Source organism: Myxocyprinus asiaticus, chromosome 28, assembly GCF_019703515.2.
Source record: "Myxocyprinus asiaticus isolate MX2 ecotype Aquarium Trade chromosome 28, UBuf_Myxa_2, whole genome shotgun sequence".
Lineage (NCBI taxonomy): Eukaryota > Metazoa > Chordata > Actinopteri > Cypriniformes > Catostomidae > Myxocyprinus > Myxocyprinus asiaticus.
The window spans coordinates 44,008,438-44,027,503 of NC_059371.1; the positions used below are offsets into that span (position 1 = coordinate 44,008,438).

Here is a 19,066-nt window from a genome sequence, read left to right on the forward strand (position 1 = left end):
AAATAACTCTCCATACCAGCAGGTGGTATAGTATATTTTTATATATTATAGTGTATTTTTTTATATATCAATCATAGAAAAGTGCTTATATAGAATAGTCTGGACATTATGTGATCCAAGAAAGAGAATATGAGGCCTAAGGAGTGCTTATGCTGCAAGAAAACATACAGTGCACTCAGCTGTAGCAAAAACAATGATACAATGGTACGAGGCAGAGCGAATGCATTCCTAAGGCATTGAGAGACACAGCTAATAGTTAAAGATTAATACGGCCAATGGTCAGACTGACTGTATTATGCATAGACTGTTATATTCTATTTACTCAAAATATATACTTTCATAATACATGGGTTTAAAAGGTTATTTTATTTTTTAAATGGACTAAAAGCCAGATTTCCACCATTAAAAAGAAGTCAGAGGGTCTGTGAAATAATGGTGGTGGACGGCACTCATTGACTACAAAAACGTGTGTATGAGGTAATGCAAGATAACAAACTGTATAAAGAATTGAGTCTGGACTGAGTGAATTCAGATCGTCAGCTGGCTTTCTCAGGTTTGTTGTGTTATTCAATAAACTCTAACCTTTGACACCTGGAACTCCTGACTTTGAGAGTTTTCTTACTGAGAGGGAAGAAGAGTCTTCAATACTCCACGACCGTGGCAGTAGTCTGTATTCGTAATTCAAAAAGGGAAACCGGAAGAGCTAGGACTGCGGATATACAAACAGTAAACAAAGCAGCACTTACTTACCATTTTCACATCTCGCTCACCACATGGATTCGTAATGTAGCTTCTTCGAATATGTCTGATAAGTTACAAATGGCATTGGCGTTGTCAGCCCTTGGTCTATTGAAAAATGAGAAAAGCCTTCTGTGTATGTGCCCTCTTGATTTTGTCGTTTGCTTGCTTTCGTCACTTCCATTTTTCTTCTCGTGCACTGGTTCACTAAGCTGAACAACCAATCAGACTGATCTTTCTCACCGACAGGCTCCGCTGCCGATTCAACATGCTCAATCGGCCGAAAAGTCGCTGACGGGGGTCCGACTAGTGCCAACGGTGTGGAACACAATGCAAAAACTAGGCTGACAGATGCTCAACGATGGCCTGACCGTCAGCTTGGTGTGTTGCTGTTGCTGTCAATGGCTCTCTTTCTGTAAGACTTATTATGCCTGGTTCCCTCAAAAATTCTACAGTTCTAACAAACAAAAAACACTTTCGTAACAGCACTGTCACTAGTATGTTTATCTTTACATTATATTAATATAGCTGTATGTGTTAAAGATGCACTCAGTTATTTTTTCCCCACTAAAAAAAAAAATGTTTTACTCCTAAAGAATTTAATTGTAATTTTGAAACATGTATAAAATCATGACCGCTCACATGAGATGAGGACTCTAGTCATATCAGTGACCTTATAAAAGCTATTTTATTCTACATGGTGGAGGGTTGCTCTCATGGGGGCGGCCATTTTAGAATCACATGACCAGCTGAAAAACTACTCGCTTAATCTCAATAACCATCTTGATATTGAACACTTTCACTCTTGGATTAAATTAATCATGGATGATTGTGAATAGTGAATTTCTACAATGGCATCTGTAACTAAAAACTTGATTTTGAATGATGCAGCATCCACACCACTAGGTGTCACTGTAAGTCCAAGATGACACAAGCAAAAAGTTACTGAGTGCACCTTTAAGTACCACCTTACCTGTAGATAACCAGGGTTGATGTTAGATTCTTGGCCAAATGTTGATTTTAGTTGGGTGAAACATTGTTATATAAACAAAACATGTTGTCCTTTTTTTCTTCTGTTTTTAAAATCCCATGAGGAATCTTACGAGTAAACAGCCAAATGTGGAAAATGATGTCTTCACACTGGTGCACGGGATGTAAAATAGCAAACAAACTATAGCAAGTTTAACTGAATCTAATTAAAGTTATAAACTATAGATTTTGGTCCAGGCTGGTACAGGTTAAAGGCCAACATCTCTTATGTTTTAATGTACTCACGAACTGGGACAGTAAACAGGAATAAATATACTAAAGGGAATATATAAATTTACCTCAGGTTGCCTCACGGAAGACTTCTCGTGTGCAAATTTAACAATGTAGTGTGCAAAAAGAATTTATTTTATTTTTATTTATTCTTATAATGGTCAGCATTTGACTGATACTAAACAGTACTGATGTTTATTTAGTTATTTATTTTATTTTTATTCTTTATTTTAATGGTCAGAATTTGACTGATACTAAACTGTACTGATGTTTATTTAGCTATTTATTTTATTGTTATTTATTCTTTATTTTAATGGTATCCAATTCTCTGCAGAACTATTAAATGTTAAACAATTTATTTGTCTCAAACGCCCATTCAAAAAAAAAAAAAAAAAAAAATTTGTATATCACCATTTACTCGAGTAAAATATTTAGCAGATGTGGTACATTTTCCTTTTGTTGACAGAGATTTTGTCAATTAAGTATGGTATCCAAAAGACATATTGACTGTCTCTACAAAAATAATATAATTATGACAGCGTCAACTCGTATAAATAGATCAGGGGATCATGCTGCTATAACGTCTTTAATGGAACGTTTAAGCGACGTCTTTAGGACATTACCACAACATTTCTGGAACGTTACTCAAAGTTTGTCAAGATTGAACTTTACCAACACGTCTTCAAACTGGACTAAAATATAAACATGAGTTTAGCCACAGACAGAAAGTGTAAATAAACCTGTTCTGAAGTGTTTTAGTTGTTTTGTTCACCTCTTGCATATGACCAGTAATCCCAAAAGTATTTACACAAACTTCAGGAAACCAAAAAGTGTTTGTTTGTGCCCGTCTCTCCAATATATATTATCACCTTCATTGAACTCATTTACAGTCAGTCACTGGATTAAAAGAACTCATTTAAGCAGAATATTCTCAGATTTCTGTTTGTTTCTCCTGAAAGTGATTTTTTTAAAGCGTCTGTAACAAAACAAAGCGATATGCGTCGATAAAAAACGTATTTTACAGTTATTAAAATGCCAAAGACAGAAAAACAACATATACAAATAAATGTCAATCTGACAAATGCTGTTTAACACATTCAACACGTACCGAACTGAGCGCTCAAACTGTAACAGTGTCTGAATTCTTCTTCTTGTATATTTTATTGACATTACCGCCACCAACTGGACAGGAGTATGGAGCCCCGAATGGAAGGAAAAAATCTATAATAATAATAATAATAATAATACTTTAATACAAAATGTGGTATTTAAATCCTTTTGTTGTTTAAGCCTGTTGTTTTTAGATATTTTAATAAAGCACTGTGCACTTTTGTTTGTCCTGGAGCATTACTAAGGAGATTTTGCAATGTGAGGTTATTTCAAATCAAATCAAATCAAATCACTTTTATTGTCACACAGCCATATACACAAGTGCAATGGTGTGTGAAATTCTTGGGTGCAGTTCCGATCAACATAGCAGTCGTGACAGTGATGAGACATATACCAATTTACAATAACATCAAATTAACACAACACAATTTAAACATCTGTTATACACATAATTACACTCAACAGTATACAAATAATAATATACACTGTACAGTATACAATACGCACTATATAGATACACATTATTCAATAAAAATAAAAAATAAAAATATATAAAAAAAGTATATATATATATATATATATATATATATATATATATATATAGAATGTACAGTATTGTACTGTATTGACATTCAGGCTGTCAGTTGATAGTCAGTTGTTAAGAGAGAACATAATATAATAATAATAATATAATTTATGACAGTCCGGTGTGAGATATAAGAGTAAGGGTAATAAAGTGCAGTGCTGATGTATTTTGATCGTGGGAGATCAAGAGTTCAAAAGTCTGATTGCTTGGGGGAAGAAGCTATCATGGAGTCGGCTGGTGCGGGTCCTGATGCTGCGATAACGCCTGCCTGATGGTAGCAGTGAGAACAGCCCATGGCTCGGGTGACTGGAGTCTCTGATGATCCTCTGAGCTTTTTTCACACACCGCCTGGTACATATGTCCTGGAGGGAGGGAAGCTCACCTCCGATGATGTGTCTGGCAGTTCGCACCACCCTTTGCAGTGCTTTACGGTTGTGGGCGGTGCTATTGCCGTACCAGGCGGAGATACAGCCAGTCAGGATGCTCTCCACAGTGCAGGTGTAGAACCGTGTGAGGATGTGGCAGTTCATTCCAAACTTCCTCAGCCGTCTCAGGAAGAAGAGGCGCTGATGAGCCTTCTTCACAACGACTTCAGTGTGGATGGACCATGTGAGTTCCTCAGTGATGTGGACACCCAGGAACTTGAAGCTGCTGACTCTCTCCACTGGTGCTCCATTGATGGTGATGGGACTGTGTTCTCTGTCTTTTCTTCTGAAGTCCACCACAAGCTCCTTTGTCTTACTGACGTTGAGGGAGAGGTTGTGCTCCTGACACCAGTGTGTCAGAGTGTGTACCTCCTCTCTGTAGGCTGTTTCATCATTGTCAGTGATCAGACCTACCACCGTCGTGTCATCAGCAAACTTAATGATGGCATTGGAGCTATGTGTTGCCACACAGTCATGTGTGTACAAGGAATACAGTAGTGGGCTGAGAACACAGCCCTGTGGGGCTCCAGTGTTGAGGGTCAGTGATGAGGAGATGCTGCCTATTCTAACCACCTGGCGTCTGCTTGACAGGAAGTCCAGGATCCAGCTGCACAGCGAGCTGTTTAAGCCCAGAGCCCGGAGTTTCTCGTCTAGATTGGAGGGCACTATGGTGTTGAATGCTGAGCTGTAGTCTACAAACAACATTCTCACATAAGTGTTCTTTTTTTCCAGGTGGGAGAGAGCAGTGTGTATTGTAGATGCAATGGCATCATCAGTGGAGCGGTTGTTGCGGTAAGCAAACTGCAGCGGGTCAAGAGAGAGTGGCAATACAGAGCAGATGTAATCTCTGATTAGTCTCTCAAAACATTTGCTGATGATGGGGGTCAGAGCAATAGGACGCCAGTCATTTAAACAAGTTATTTTTGATTGTTTTGGAACAGGCACAATGGTGGATGTTTTAAAGCATGTGGGGACTACAGACAAAGAGAGGGAAAGGTTGAAAATGTCCGTAAAAACACCAGCCAGCTGGTTCGTGCACGCTCTGATGACGCGGCCCGGAATGCCGTCTGGGCCAGCGGCTTTGCGGATATTCACCCGTCGGAAGGATCGGGTTACATCCGCTACAGAGACGGAGAGTGAACTAACCTCTGTAGCTTCAGCCGCGAGAGCTCTCTCCGCGAGGGCGGTGTTATTTCCCTCGAAACGAGCATAAAAAGTATTTAGCTCATCCGGTAGAGAGGCAGCGGTGTTCATGGCGGAGTTTTTATTCCCTTTAAAGTCCGTGATGATGTTAATTCCCTGCCACATGCTTCTAGAGTTGGTGGTGTTAAACTGTCCTTCAATCTTACTCCTGTACTGGCGTTTTGCGGTTCTGATAGTTTTTCGGAGGGCATAACTGGCTTGTTTATGCTCCTCCACGTTCCCGGAATTAAAAGCGGAGGTCTGCACATTAAGTGCCGCGCGAACATCGCTATTGATCCAAGGTTTCTGATTCAGATAGATTCGTACAGTTCTGGTCGGAACGACATCCTCTACGCACGTTCTGATGAAACACATTATGCTATCAGCGTAAAGCTCGATGTCGTCATCAGAGGCGGACCGGAACATCTCCCAGTCCGTGTGATCAAAACAGTCTGGTAGCATAGAATCTGATTGGTCCGACCAGCACTGGATCGTTCTTAGGGTGGGTCCTTCCTGTTTCAATTTCTGCCTGTAAGCGGGCAGAAGCAGAATGGAAGAGTGGTCCGATTTGCCAAATGGTGGGCGGGGGAGGGATTTGTAGCCATCCCGGAACGGAGAGTAGCAATGGTCCAAAACCCAGTCCCCTCGTGTGTTGAAACTAATGTGCTGGTGATATTTTGGTGCGACTGATTTTAAACTGGCTTTATTAAAGTCTCCGGTCACAATGAACGCGGCCTCAGGGTGCGCGGTTTCCTGCTCACTTATACTCCCATACAGTTCCTTGAGTGCCCGGTCTGTGTCGGCTTGTGGGGGAATGTACACAGCAGTGATAATGACCGCTGTGAATTCCCTCGGTAGCCAGAATTGTCGACACAGAAGCATAAGAAATTCCAGATCAGGAGAGCAGAAAGACTTGACAGAATGTATGTTCCTCTGATCACACCAGGATTTGTTGATCATAAAACATATACCACCACCTCTGCTTTTACCTGAGAGGTCTTTCGCTCTGTCCGTTCAGTGCACGGAGAACCCCGCGGGTTCAGTGGCTGAGTCTGGAATCTCCGCAGACATCCAAGTTTCTGTTAGGCAGATAATGCAGCAGTCCCTCATATCTCATTGGAAAGAGATCCGCGCTTTCAGCTCGCAGAGCTTGTTATCCAGAGACTGAACATTTGCCAGTAGAATACTGGGTAGCGGGGGTCGATTTGCGCGGCGTCTTACTCTGATGAGAACGCCGGCTCTGTTTCCCCTTTTCCTCCTGCGTTTCCGCGGCCGTACTGCCCAGACAAAGGGCTCCGCTTGCGTGTTTGTAAACAGCGGGTCGGCATTGAGGAATGTGAAGTCCGATTTACGGTGTGAGATTGCTGAACCAATGTCCAAAAGTGTTTGTCTGTCGTAGACAATAAGGCAGACAACATCCAAGACAAAAAACATAAGAATTGTGAACAAAACAAACAAAACATTACTATGTTGTGTCGGAGCTCGCAACGCAGCAGCCATACTCGGCGCCATCTTGAGTCCAAAATGTACACCTATTGTTCTAAGTATCTGTGTAAGCTCATGTCTTTCTCTTTCATATGCTGTGCATACTAAGAGCACATGCTCAAAAGTTTCTATTTGACTGCAGTTTGTACATTGTCCTGTTTCATGTTTCCCTATTCTGGATAATGAATTATTTAAACCAATGTGCCCTATTCGAAGACAGGCGATTATGGTGTCATTTTCCCTGTTTATATGACAAATTCTTCCAGAACCAACTTGTTTTTGGATACTGTGAAGTTGTCTCCCCTTTGTTTCTACCTCCCATAATAGTTGCCACTTTGTATTCATCAATGTCGTAATTTTCCCTTTAACACCTGCCTTGCTTAGATATGTAAATGTCAACTTCTGGATGTTCAATTACTTGCTTTGCCAAATCATAAACTACTTCATTTCCTTGGACTCCCACGTGTGCAGGTACCCACAGGAAACTTAGCATTATTCCCATATTCTGTATCTTTAGCAAACTTGTAAGTATCTCATAAACTATATCTTGTCTTGATGTAGACTGTCCACTTTCAAGACTAGTTAAGGCTGAGTATGAATCAGAACATATTAGTGATGGCAAGACAGGATCATTTTACTGACTTGGATCTTTGAGTCTCTGAGACTACTCGTTCATCTGAGTCACATAAAAGATTCATGCAAAATGAACGAATCATTCATGAACGACCCATCACTAGAACATATAACCACATTCATGGGCTGATTGTAGGGCTAAAAAATGGCTATTAATTCTGTTGTATAGTGAAATGTCATTAGTCGTCCTCTTCTTTATGCTGATTTTGAATTGAGGAATATATACTGCTGTAGCTGTGCGACCAGAGTTAGGATTCTTGGAACCATCTGTATATATACTGAGCACTGAGAAATATGCCTGATCTAGATATTGCTCTCACGTCTGTGGCCATGGAGTCATTTGAGAGACTGGTTTTGGCCTATCTGAAGGACATCACTGGACTGCTCCTAGACCCCCTTCAGTTTGCTTACCGGGTAAACAGGTCTGTAGATGATGCTGTCGACATGGGACTGCATTATATCATGCAACACCTCGAGAGACCTGGGAGTTATGCAAGGATCCTATTTGTGGACTTCAGTTCAGCCTTCAATACCATCATGCCTGATCTTCTCTCAACCAAAATGTCCCAGCTCTCCATGCCCACCCCAATCTGTCGTTGGATCACCAGCTTTCTGTTAGATAGGCAGCAGGTAGTGAGACTGGGAAAACTGTTCAAATGTCAAGTCTGTATCTAGAGATGAAACTGTGTCTCACTGTAATATTCTGTGTGCACTTGTTTCTTCTATCACCAAAAAAAAAATCCTTGTGTACATGAGAACACTTGGCAAGAAAGCTCATTCTGATTCTAATTCTTATTCTAAAAACTGCTTAGGGATAGATATCTCATTTGTTTTATTTATCCTGTAGTTGGAGGTCAACTCTATGCATAGGGACTAGCCAGGGAGGTATACTGGGTTTTACAACAGTGGGACTAATTGTTATTTCTGTAAGACCCATTGTCTGAACCCACAACTTACTCTTAAACACTTATACACTTTTGGTTTTTTAAGCTGTTATAATTTTATTTTGTTTATTTTTTTGCAATTTAGGCATTGTGTGTGTGTGTGTGTTACACTATTTATAAGAGAAAGATTGAGGAATACTAAGGACGTGTGAGCACAGTTCCAAAAAATGGATGAGGTACAGGGGGTGAAATGAGGTCCCGGGTCACTAAAGACCCAACATATGTGTTGAAGGGTTAAAGAAACATGGAAGCATGTTATTAATAAAAAAAATTCTAATTTCTGATTTTAAATGGAACTTTTTCACATTTTATTCAGTCACAGCTTTACATTTAGAAACAGTATAGTTTGGGGGGTGACAGATGTACCAGGCCAACAGAATATATTTGTGAACTGACATGCTTTGAACAGTTTATGTAGGTGCCAAGAAAAAGTCTGCCTTGAAAAGTAAAATTCTCTATCACTTGCCACTCCAAAAACCCACTTGTCCTGGACAAGCGTTAATGTCGAGCCCTGGTATAGCTAGTATTCAGTGATGCTAACTTTCATGTCATGTTAGCTCTGCATTCGTTGCACTGCAGGATGGTCTCATCTAATACACGGCTGCACACGCAATAGTTTAGTTAGGAGGCACATATGCTTTGTTCACACATTCACTATTTACTTGATATCATTGGACCAGAAGATGATTCTTGCTTGCTGTGACTATGTGGGCAATTGTTTTTTACATGTTTCTGTAAAGAACTTGCTGAGATGAAACTTTTCCCACATATACATTTTCTCCAGTATGAATTATCTTGTGTTTTTTCAGGTTTTGTGACTGAGTGAAACTCTTTTCACAGTGTGAGCACTTGTATGGTTTCTCTCCAGTATGAATTATTTGGTGCTGATTTAAGCTGCTGGCTGTAATGAAGATCTTCCCACATTCAAAGCACATATGAGCTCCCACACCGGTATGTATTTTCTGGTGCCCTTTAAAATAGGACAGGTATGCAAAACTCTTTCCACAAAATGAACACATGTAAGGCTTCTCCTTTGTGTGAGTTTTCAGGTGTGTTTTTAGGTATTGTGCCAGAACAAATGTTTTCCCACACTTATCACATTCAAATGGTCTTTCTCCAGAGTGAAAGCGAAGATGATTCTTGAGATGGTCTGAATATGCAAAAATCTTCCCACACTGATGGCACGTGTAAGGCTTCTCACCACTATGAACTCTCATGTGTCTTTTAAGATGGTTTTTACATGTGAAACTCTTTCCACACAGAGAGCAGGTGAAAATTTCTTGGCTGCTCTTCTTCGAGGCTTTTTTGTTAAGAAATTCTTTTTATTCTTTGAGCAAATTTATAACAAAAACAACTCAAGATGAAAAAATAATATAAAAATCAAATTAAACCCCAATATAATGGCAGATCAAACCTCCAGTACTATTTTTTATTTTTACTCTGCAAAAGGTAAATAATTATACCATAAATTCTGATTAATAACTTAATTTTATGATTATAGCCATTTATAGCGGTTGATAGAGGTGTAAAAATGAAAAATCTGACAGAGCAATTTATTATCATCATCACTAAATTATTACATAATGTGATACAGATACAGTCTCAGATTACACAAACCTTCACACGAGAGATGTGGAGCATGTGAGATTGAAGGGGGAAAATTGCACTATGAAATTAAGAAAGATGGTTGGATGGATGCTGTCGAGTCCTGCTTTCTATGTCATTATCCTATTCTAGTTAGAATTAACTAAAATATTGCTTGTATTTCTCCATAAAATGTGTTATTTACTAGTGATGTGCACAGTTACCGTTTTTAACAGTTGATTAACTGTGAAGTTCAACGGTTATCTGTTTCCCATCGGGACACGGGAATAAAGAAAATTTTTGCTATGGTTTGTCCTCAAACACTACTCAAAATAGCACCAAATCACATGCGCAGTGAGCAATGAGCTGAAATAGCACAATACGTAAATCTTCAAATGATGAAATCTCACATTAAAGTCAAACAAAAATAATCAAACTCTCACCGCCTGTGTGCGCTCTGCCTGGGCCGGGTCATATTTCTGTGAGTCAACAAAGCCTCTTTTGAGTGCTTTGATTTTGAAAATTTAAAAAAAAGACTTTTACAGTACCTTTACTTGGTGTCAAAAAATGCTGTGATCCTGTGTGAGACGCTGAAAGAAAAAACATTGAGATTCAGTGCAACAGTCAAAGATGTCCGTCCAGCATGTGTTAACAGTATACAGAAAAACAGTGCAGACACATTTGAACAGCCCATAACTCACCCTATACTTGAAAAACTGACCCAAACCCTGCCGGGAAAACCCGAAGGTTTGTTGGAACTCATCAAGTTCAGGTCGGGTTGAAGACTGCACTTCATGTGTAGAATAACTGAATAGTGATTTTGGTATTCGAATAGTGGTGCGTTGAACAGTTAACCAGATGTTGTCTATCCGTTCACATCCCTTTTATTTACCACAAATAGAACACAGCCTAAATAAACATTTTCCGAGTCAAGTCAAATTTATTTGTATAGCGCTTTTCACAACAGGCATGTTTCAAAGCAGTTGTACATGAAATTATGCTATAACAGAAAATGAACGAATATAATGCCAATATTAGTTATTAATGTTTAGAACTATTAGTGGTTAAAATTAGTAAACTAAGTAAGTGTTGTGGGTCAATGATCAAACAAAATGATTTTGTATTAGTTTTAGTGTTAAAGTCCTTGAAGTCTTCCCAAATTAACTGAGGAAATACACGTAGATGCATTGTCCTTTGATTTTGGCCAATGAAGGCTTTTGTTAGTGGTTAATTCATTTTCTATGTAGTTTAAGAGAGTGTTGTCCCTCCTTTGACCAAGTTGATATAGGTATGTGAGAAGTATCGCAGTCCGGCTGGAAGCTTATGGCAGGTCATTTTGGTGAACTCCATCCTGAGCTCATGATTCAGACAGTGGCTCATGAAGAATCCCATGTCTCTAAATTTGCATCAATTCATCCACTGTGAAGTCTGTCTTAGTAGAATGAAGTCAAGTCTGGCTGGCACATGCAGCAATTGTTCATCATCACTCAGCGACACAGTGGGAATCGGACATTAAGGAGGACCGGAGATGGATCTGGCAGGCTCTGGTAACCTCAAGATATAATCCAGAGGTTTAGACAGGGAAAGAAATAGAATAAAATTAGCGTAGATGCCATTCAATTTAAAGCAGGGTTAAAAAATAAGAGAAGTGTTTTCAGTTCTGGCAGACCTAACTAATGCAGCGATAACTATGAATTGAGGGATAAATTACGTGTATGCCTGGCTGAATAGATAGTCTTTAGTCTAGACTTAAACTGAGAGAGTGTGTCTGAATAACGAACACTGCTAGGAAAACATTTCCATTGTTTAGGAGCTAAATATGAAAATTATATCCCTCCTTTTGTGGATTTTGATATTCTCTGTATTGTTAACAGGCTGGAGTTTTGCGATTATAGTGAGTGTGATGGATTATAGCGTGATAGGTCACTTAAGTACTCTGGAGCTAGACCATTCAAAGCTTTGTAAGTAATTAACAGAATTTTAAAATACGAAACTTCATCATCATCTTCGTCACTCTGTTGTTCCTCTGCTGTGGTTTCATCATCATCATCTTCGTCACTCTGTTGGTCCTCTGCTGCCACTTGGGTACCGCAGCCCAAGTGGCTGCGGTACCCAAGAGTTCAGCAAAAGAGCGGTTTCCTTGTTCCCTGGGTCACACACCCAGTGTGCACGGCCGTCATCACGACCACTGTCCACCATTCCATTTTGGCAGGTTTGGCGCTCCAGCGGCGGTTTCCCCGTCCCTGCGCACCCAGCTGTGGCACAAATCCACCCCTGATGTGACAGTCTCCACGGGTCACGAGGACAGGCCTCTTCCTCCCCTGTCCCAGGCTGTTCCTGGGGTGGTCACAAGGAGCCAGGTAAGTGCTTCGATGTTCCTGAACTCAGCACAACCACAACACGGCGTGGCACCTCAGGCTCTGCCCCGCCCGCCGGTACGTCCGACGAGATTGTCCCCTTGGTCCCCCTCACCCGGAGCTTGGACATGTGGCTTGCACTTTCCAACCCATCGCGATGGCTGGTCCAGACCGCCCGACTCGTCTACGCGATTCAGTTCGCCAGGCGTCCACCCAGGTTCAGCAGCATCCACTTCACCTTTGGTGAAGGGCGAGAACGCTGCTACCTTGCGTGCGGAGATCGCTACTCTCCTACGGAAGGATGTGATAGAGCCTGTCCCTCCGGCCAAGATGAAGAAGGGATTTTACAGCCCCTACTTCATTGTACCGAAAAAGGGCGGTGGGTTGCGACCAATCTTGGACCTGCGAGTACTGAACCGGGCTTTACACAGACTCCCGTTCAAAATGCTGACACAAAAACGCATTCTAGCGAGCGTCCGGCATCAAGATTTGTTCGCAGCAGTAGACCTGAAGGACGCGTACTTCCACGTCTCAATTCTACCTCAACACAGAACCCTCCTGCGGTTCGCATTCGAGGGTCAGGCATATCAGTACAAGGTCCTCCCTTTCGGCCTGTCCTTGTCCCCTCGCGTCTTCACGAAGGTCGCAGAGGCAGCCCTTGCCCCGCTAAGGGAAGTGGGCATTTGCATCCTCAACTATCTCGAAGATTGGCTAATCCTAGCTCACTCTCGGGATGCGTTGTGCACACAGGGACCTGGTGCTCTCGCACCTCAGCCAACTAGGGCTTCAGGTCAACTGGGAAAAGAGCAAGCTCCTCCAGGTTCAGAGCATCTCTTTTCTCGGCTTGGAGTTGGACTCAGTCTCGTTGACTCATCGTGCACAGTCGGTGCTGACCTGTTTGAAGGCGTTCAGACAGAAGACAGCGGTTCCACTGAAACGGTTTCAGAGGTTCTTGGGGCATATGGCATCCTCAGCAGTGGCCACCCCGCTCGGGTTGATGCATATGAGACCGCTTCAGCCCTGGCTTCAGACACGAGTCCCGAGATGGGCAAGGTGCTGCGGGACACATCGCGTGGTCATCACGCCGATCTGTCACCACCTCTTCAGCCCTTGGACCGACCTCACATTTCTACGGGCAGGTGTTCCCCTAGAGCAGGTTTCCATGTGCGTCGTGGTTACGACAGACGCCTCCAAAACGGGCTGGGGCGCTATATGCAACGGGCACGCAGCCGCTGGCTCATGGACGGGCCCGCGGCTACGTTGGCACATCAACTGCCTCGAATTGCTGGCAATTCTGCTCACCCTGTGGAGGTTTTGGCTGTTGATCCAGGGCAAGCATGTGTTAGTTCAGACAGACAACACGGCAATGGTAGCATATGTCAACCGTCAAGGCGATCTGCGCTCCCGTTGTATGTCACAACTCGCCCGCCGTCTCCTCCTCTGGAGTCAGCAGCACCTCAAGTTGCTGCGAGCCACTAAAATCCCGGGCGACCTCAACACTACAGCGGACGTGCTGTCACGGCAGGTTTCCCTCAGGGGAGAGTGGAGACTCCACCCTCAGGTGGTCCAGCTGATTTGGAGTCGATTCGGGCAGGCACAGGTAGACCTGTTCGCCTCCCATGAATCCTCCCACTGCCCGCTCTGGTACGCCCTGACCGATGCACCTCTCAGTATAGACGCGCTGGCACACAGCTGGCCCCTTGGACTTTGCAAATATGCGTTTCCCCCAGTGAGCCTACTTGCACAGACCCTGTGCAAGGTCAAGGAGGACGAGGAGCAGGTCGTCCTGGTAGCACCCTACCGGCCCATCCAGACATGGTTCTCAGACCTCACGCTCCTCGCAACAGCCCCCCCCCCGGCAAATTCCCCTGAGGAAGGACCTTCTTTCTCAGGGACGGGGCACCATCTGGCACCCGTGACCAGACCTCTGGAATCTCCATGTCTGGCCCCTGGACAGGATGCAGAAGACTTAAGCAGCCTACCACCCACGGTGGTAGACATGATCACTCAGGCTAGGGCCCCCTCTATGAGGTGCCAGTATGCCTTTAAGTGGCGTCTGTTCGCTAAGTGGTGTTCTTCCCGACGCGAAGACCCCCAGAGATGTGCAGTCGGATCGGTGCTTTCCTTCCTGCAGGAGAGGTTGGAAGGGCGGCTGTCCCCCTCCACCTTGCAGGTGTCTGTAGCTGCTATAGCGGCACACCACGACACAGTGGACGGTAAGTCCTTAGGGAAGCACGACCTGATCATCAGGTTCCTGAGAGGCGCCAGGAGGTTGAATCCCTTCGGACCGTGCCTCGTTCCCTCATGGGACCTCTCTGTAGTTCTTCAGGGTCTATGGAGAGCCCCCTTTGAGCCCTTGCAGTCAGCGGAGCTTAAGGCACTCTCTTTGAAGACTGCCCTCCTGACTGCGCTCACTTCCATCAAGAGGGTAGGAGACCTGCAAGTGTTCTCTGTCAGCGAAACGTGCCTGGAGTTCGGTCCAGGCTACTCTCATGTGATCCTGAGACCCCGACCGGGCTATGTGCCCAAGGTTCCCACAACCCCTTTTAGGGACCAGGTGGTGAACCTGCAAGCGCTGCCCCAGGAGGAGGCAGACCCAGCCCTGACGTTGCTGTGTCCGGTGCATGCTTTACGCATCTATTTGGATCGCACGCAGAGCTTTAGAGTCTCTGAGCAGCTCTTTGTCTGCTTTGGTGGACAGCAGAAAGGAAGCGCTGTCTCCAAGCAGAGGGTCGCCCACTGGCTCACTGATGCCATAACAATGGCATATCACGTCCAGGACGTGCCGCCCCCGGCAGGGCTACGAGCCCATTCTACCAGGGGTGTAGCGGCCTCCTGGGCCCTGACCAGTGGTGCCTCTCTAACAGACATTTGCATAGCAGCAGGCTGGGTAGCAACAATCTCTGGGTGGAACTGGTTTCGTCCCGTGTAGTGGCACGCACAAGCAGGTAAGTCCGGGACAGCTGGCCGGGTGTATCGCTTGCGCATAGCACCTTTCACCTCCCCTGAGCTGAAGACGTGCGCTGTTGACTCCCAGTAGTGTTCACAAACTGTGTTCCCTGGATAATTTCCTCCGAGCCCTGTGGCAGACGAGTTTGCGGAGAAACTCGCTGCCGGTTCAGTACATGTGCTAACTAAGCCCTGTACTGGGGTAGGTGCTCCGCATGTGGTGATTCCCCATAGGTGACGTATATCTTCCACTAATTTGTTTCCCTGTTGGTAAACTGTGTCTTCCTTGGGCAGAGGCCCCTCTGCCCCAGTCACCATGTTTGTAGAAACTCCTCCCCCATAGGGTAGGACCTACCATGGGACTTCTCCACATGACATACTTGCGACAAAGTTCGGCAAGACCATGTTATGTATTTCCACTCAAAATCCCCCCCCCACCCCCCCCCCTTTCTGGGCGGGGTGTGTTCTCCGCAGTGTCTTCCCCTTGGGAGGGACACCCCCCCCCCCCCGACGTAGACCTGGTGGCCCCAGTCGGTTAATTCCTTTTTTTGGGGGGAGAGGAAAAAAAAGAGGATAAGAGGCCACGACTGGGCTAGCCTGTCTCTAACTTTTGGGCAGGCGACTTGTCCCCAAAGGGCCGATCGACACTCATAACAGCGTTGGGGGAGGTTACGTGTCGGCCTGGTGCACTGGCTATGAGGCACACAGTGGTATGCCCGTCACACACCGCCAGTTCATGTAACACAGTTCTGCCAGTTGCGGCATTTCGTATAGGGATCCCTAGTGTGACTACATCGACACAACGTCGAGTGAGTGACAGACAGGGAATGTCCTGGTTACTTGTGTAACCTCCGTTCCCTGATGGAGGGGACGAGACGCTGTGTTCCTCCTGCCACATCACTGAACAACCCGCAGAAATGGCCGGGACCTTGTCTTGGCTCCTCAGCACAAAACCTGAATGAGTGGTTGCATACCAGCTCCTTTTATACCCATATGTCCGGGGGAGTGGTATGCAAATACCACTCGCCAATTTTCATTGGCCTTTTATCAAAGACCAGAGGTGTTTCAGGCTCCCAAGAGTGACCCCTAGTGTCACTACATCGACACAACGCCTCGTTCCCTCCATCAGGGAATGGAGGTTACACAAGTAACCAGTACATTTTCTAATTACCAATGATTTAAATTGTAACTGTAGTGGAATACAGTTACTTATATTTTGTATTTTAAATATGTAATCCCTTTACATGTATTCCGTTACACCCCAACCCTGCCAATAAAAATATCCAAAAGGCAAACGCCAGCTAGAACAGGAGGAAAATTTGTCAATAATTTTTCCATAGTTCATGGAAGTTTCAACCCCTTCAGATTGAACTTGCCAATGAAAGTTTACCAATGTTTATCAGTGGCATTTGTAATGACAAGGCCATTAGTTAAGACCATGGGTGGCTTCACATTACTGTGGTATGTAGGTTAGGTTAATGTTGATAATCTTGAACTGTAGTGTTTGCTATGAAAAAGCTAATAGCCTAAACACATTTTAGAAACCTTTAACTAAATCTATCACAATTGAAGCCTAATAAAAATAAAGTTTAATAGATTCACCCTAATAGATTTAATATGAATCTATACAATACTTGATTAAAAATATATATTTTAGTAAGGATGATGATGTGTAGACTATTTTAAAAATGTATTTGTCTCCTCTTGACCTCATCAGTGCTGTTAATAATGTATGTGCTGTCTAGCAGTTAGAGAGGTTTGACTTCCTCCATACAACACTTTATACTAGAATGTTCTCTGTGAAATTAAAATGGGTCACATAAGTTTTGTGTTTTCCACTGGCCGCTGCAATATCGAGTGAAGCCACACTGAATCGTGCAAGTTTCATTCTGTGCTGTTCTAGCGATCTTATCTCTGGAGCGGCTGAAGTGCCAGGTACCAACGAGTGATCAGCGCATTGGCATCCTTCATGCGGTGGAGCCACTGAAGCAGGGCGTGATCCGAGCAGAGGATGAAGGCCCACCCCAGCAGGTAATAGCGGAGGGTTAGGACAGACTATTTGATGGCCAGGCACTCTTACTCGATCATGCTCTACTTGGTCTGCCTCAAAGAGAACTTACAAATAATATACAGCATGGGCCGCTCCCAACCCCTCCACCTCCTGTGAGAGCATGGCCCCCAACCCCCTCTCTGCTGCATCCATCTGTAAAATGAAGGAGAGAGACGTTTGGAGCATGTATCCTGTTGGGACGCCTCCATCCACTGGACCGCATCTGGCACCCCCTTTTTAGTGAGATCAGTGAAGGGGCTGGTGACATTAGAGAAACTATGCACAAACCTTCGGTAGTAGCCAGCCAGCCCCATAAACTGTCTCACCTCCTTTTTGGTCTTGGATCGGGTCGTACCTGCCCATGACCCAAGTGGAAGCCCAGACACCGCACTTCCACCCGTCCACTTGCGCACTTTTTATTGCTTGTCATGAGCCCCGCCCGCCTCAGCAATCTCAGGACGGCTCTCAGATGCTGCATATGCCTCTGCCAATCGTTACTGTATATAATAATATCGTCTAAATAGGCAGCGGCGTATGCAGTTGGAGAATCTTATTTATGAGGTGCTGGAACGTGGCGGGAGCCCAGAACAAACCAAATGGAACAGTGACGAATTGGTGTAATCCAAACGGTGTGGAAAATGCAGTTTTTTCTCGGGATAATGGAGTTAAGGGGATCTGCCAATACCCCTTTGTTAAATCCAGTGTCGAATAAAATTGAGCCGCAACCAACCAATCGAGCAGTTCGTCAATTCGGGGCATTGGGTATGTGACTAATTTAGACGCCGCGTTGACTTTTCCATAATCTACACAGAACCGGACTGACCCGTCGCTCTTAGGCACAAGAACAACTGGACTGGCTCAATCACTGTGCGATTCTTCTATTACTCCCATCTCGAGCACTGCCTCTAATTCGTCCCGAATCACATTTTTCTTGTGTTCGGGCAAGCGGTATGGCTACGTACTACTACCCCCAGCTGAGTCTCGATATGGTGTTGTATGTGGTTCGTACAACCGTTAAGAGGGGAGAACACGTCCACAAAGTCTTTTTGCAACTTGGCCACCTCCACAAGCTGGGACGGTGAGAGGTGGTCTCCACAATGGACCAGGGTGAATGAATTGGCTTTGAACTTCACCTCCGGCCCGATCTTCGCCCTCTGGAACTACTGTTTTTTTAGGACACGGGGACCGCCTCTCTCCATAATTTAAGGAAGTTGAGGTGTGCTCCGCCTCTATCCATTCGTTTGACCTCATAATCGAGATCCCGACTCACCGTGTAACCTCAAAGTGCTCTTGCAACTTGGTGAGTAATTTCGAGCTCGAAGTGGGCAGTAATACATGGACTTTTTCTCCCGGTGTAAATTCCCGTTGCTGATATTGCAGAGAGCAGACCTCAAAACTGATGTGACCAATTTCAATTCTAGTGAGACTTTTCTAGTTTAAAGCATTACGGAGGAAGTCAAGTCGAACCTCTCAAACAGTAGGCAGCCCTGACATGCCAAACAGCACTGAGGAGGAAAAGAGCAACACTGTGTTATACGCAAATGACCAACATGAATATATTTGTGAACTGACATGCTTCAAACAGCAGTTGGCAGTTTAGGTGACCAGACTGATTCTGAACACAACTATACACCTCTGGAAGGTATAGAAGAAATCTCACTACACCTAAAAAAATCTCTTGAAAACCTCCAGAGTTTATGTAGGTGCCAAGAAAAAGCCTGCCTTAAAAAGTAAAATTCTCTATCACTTGCCCCTCCAAAAAT

General features: G+C 44.1%; 1 protein-coding gene across 12 annotated transcripts in view; it reads right to left on the reverse strand.

Annotated features, from left to right (window-relative positions):
- Positions 1–19,066, reverse strand: part of LOC127418567 (zinc finger protein 501-like) — a 240,533-nt gene that overhangs the window by 17,973 nt on the left and 203,494 nt on the right. Inside the window, exon 1 of one of the 12 annotated variants that reach the window (XM_051659172.1) lies at positions 3,107–3,146. The exons of 9 other annotated variants lie outside the window; for them this stretch is intronic. Coding sequence is in view for 2 of the 3 variants with exons in the window: in XM_051659170.1 (XP_051515130.1) it covers positions 2,771–2,779 (9 nt within the window). In the remaining variant the exon portion in view is untranslated. Of the gene's footprint in view, positions 1–750; positions 2,742–2,770; positions 2,795–3,106; positions 3,147–19,066 lie in introns of those variants that run through there. 2 more of the 12 variants (XM_051659170.1, XM_051659171.1) reach the window with 2 other exon arrangements.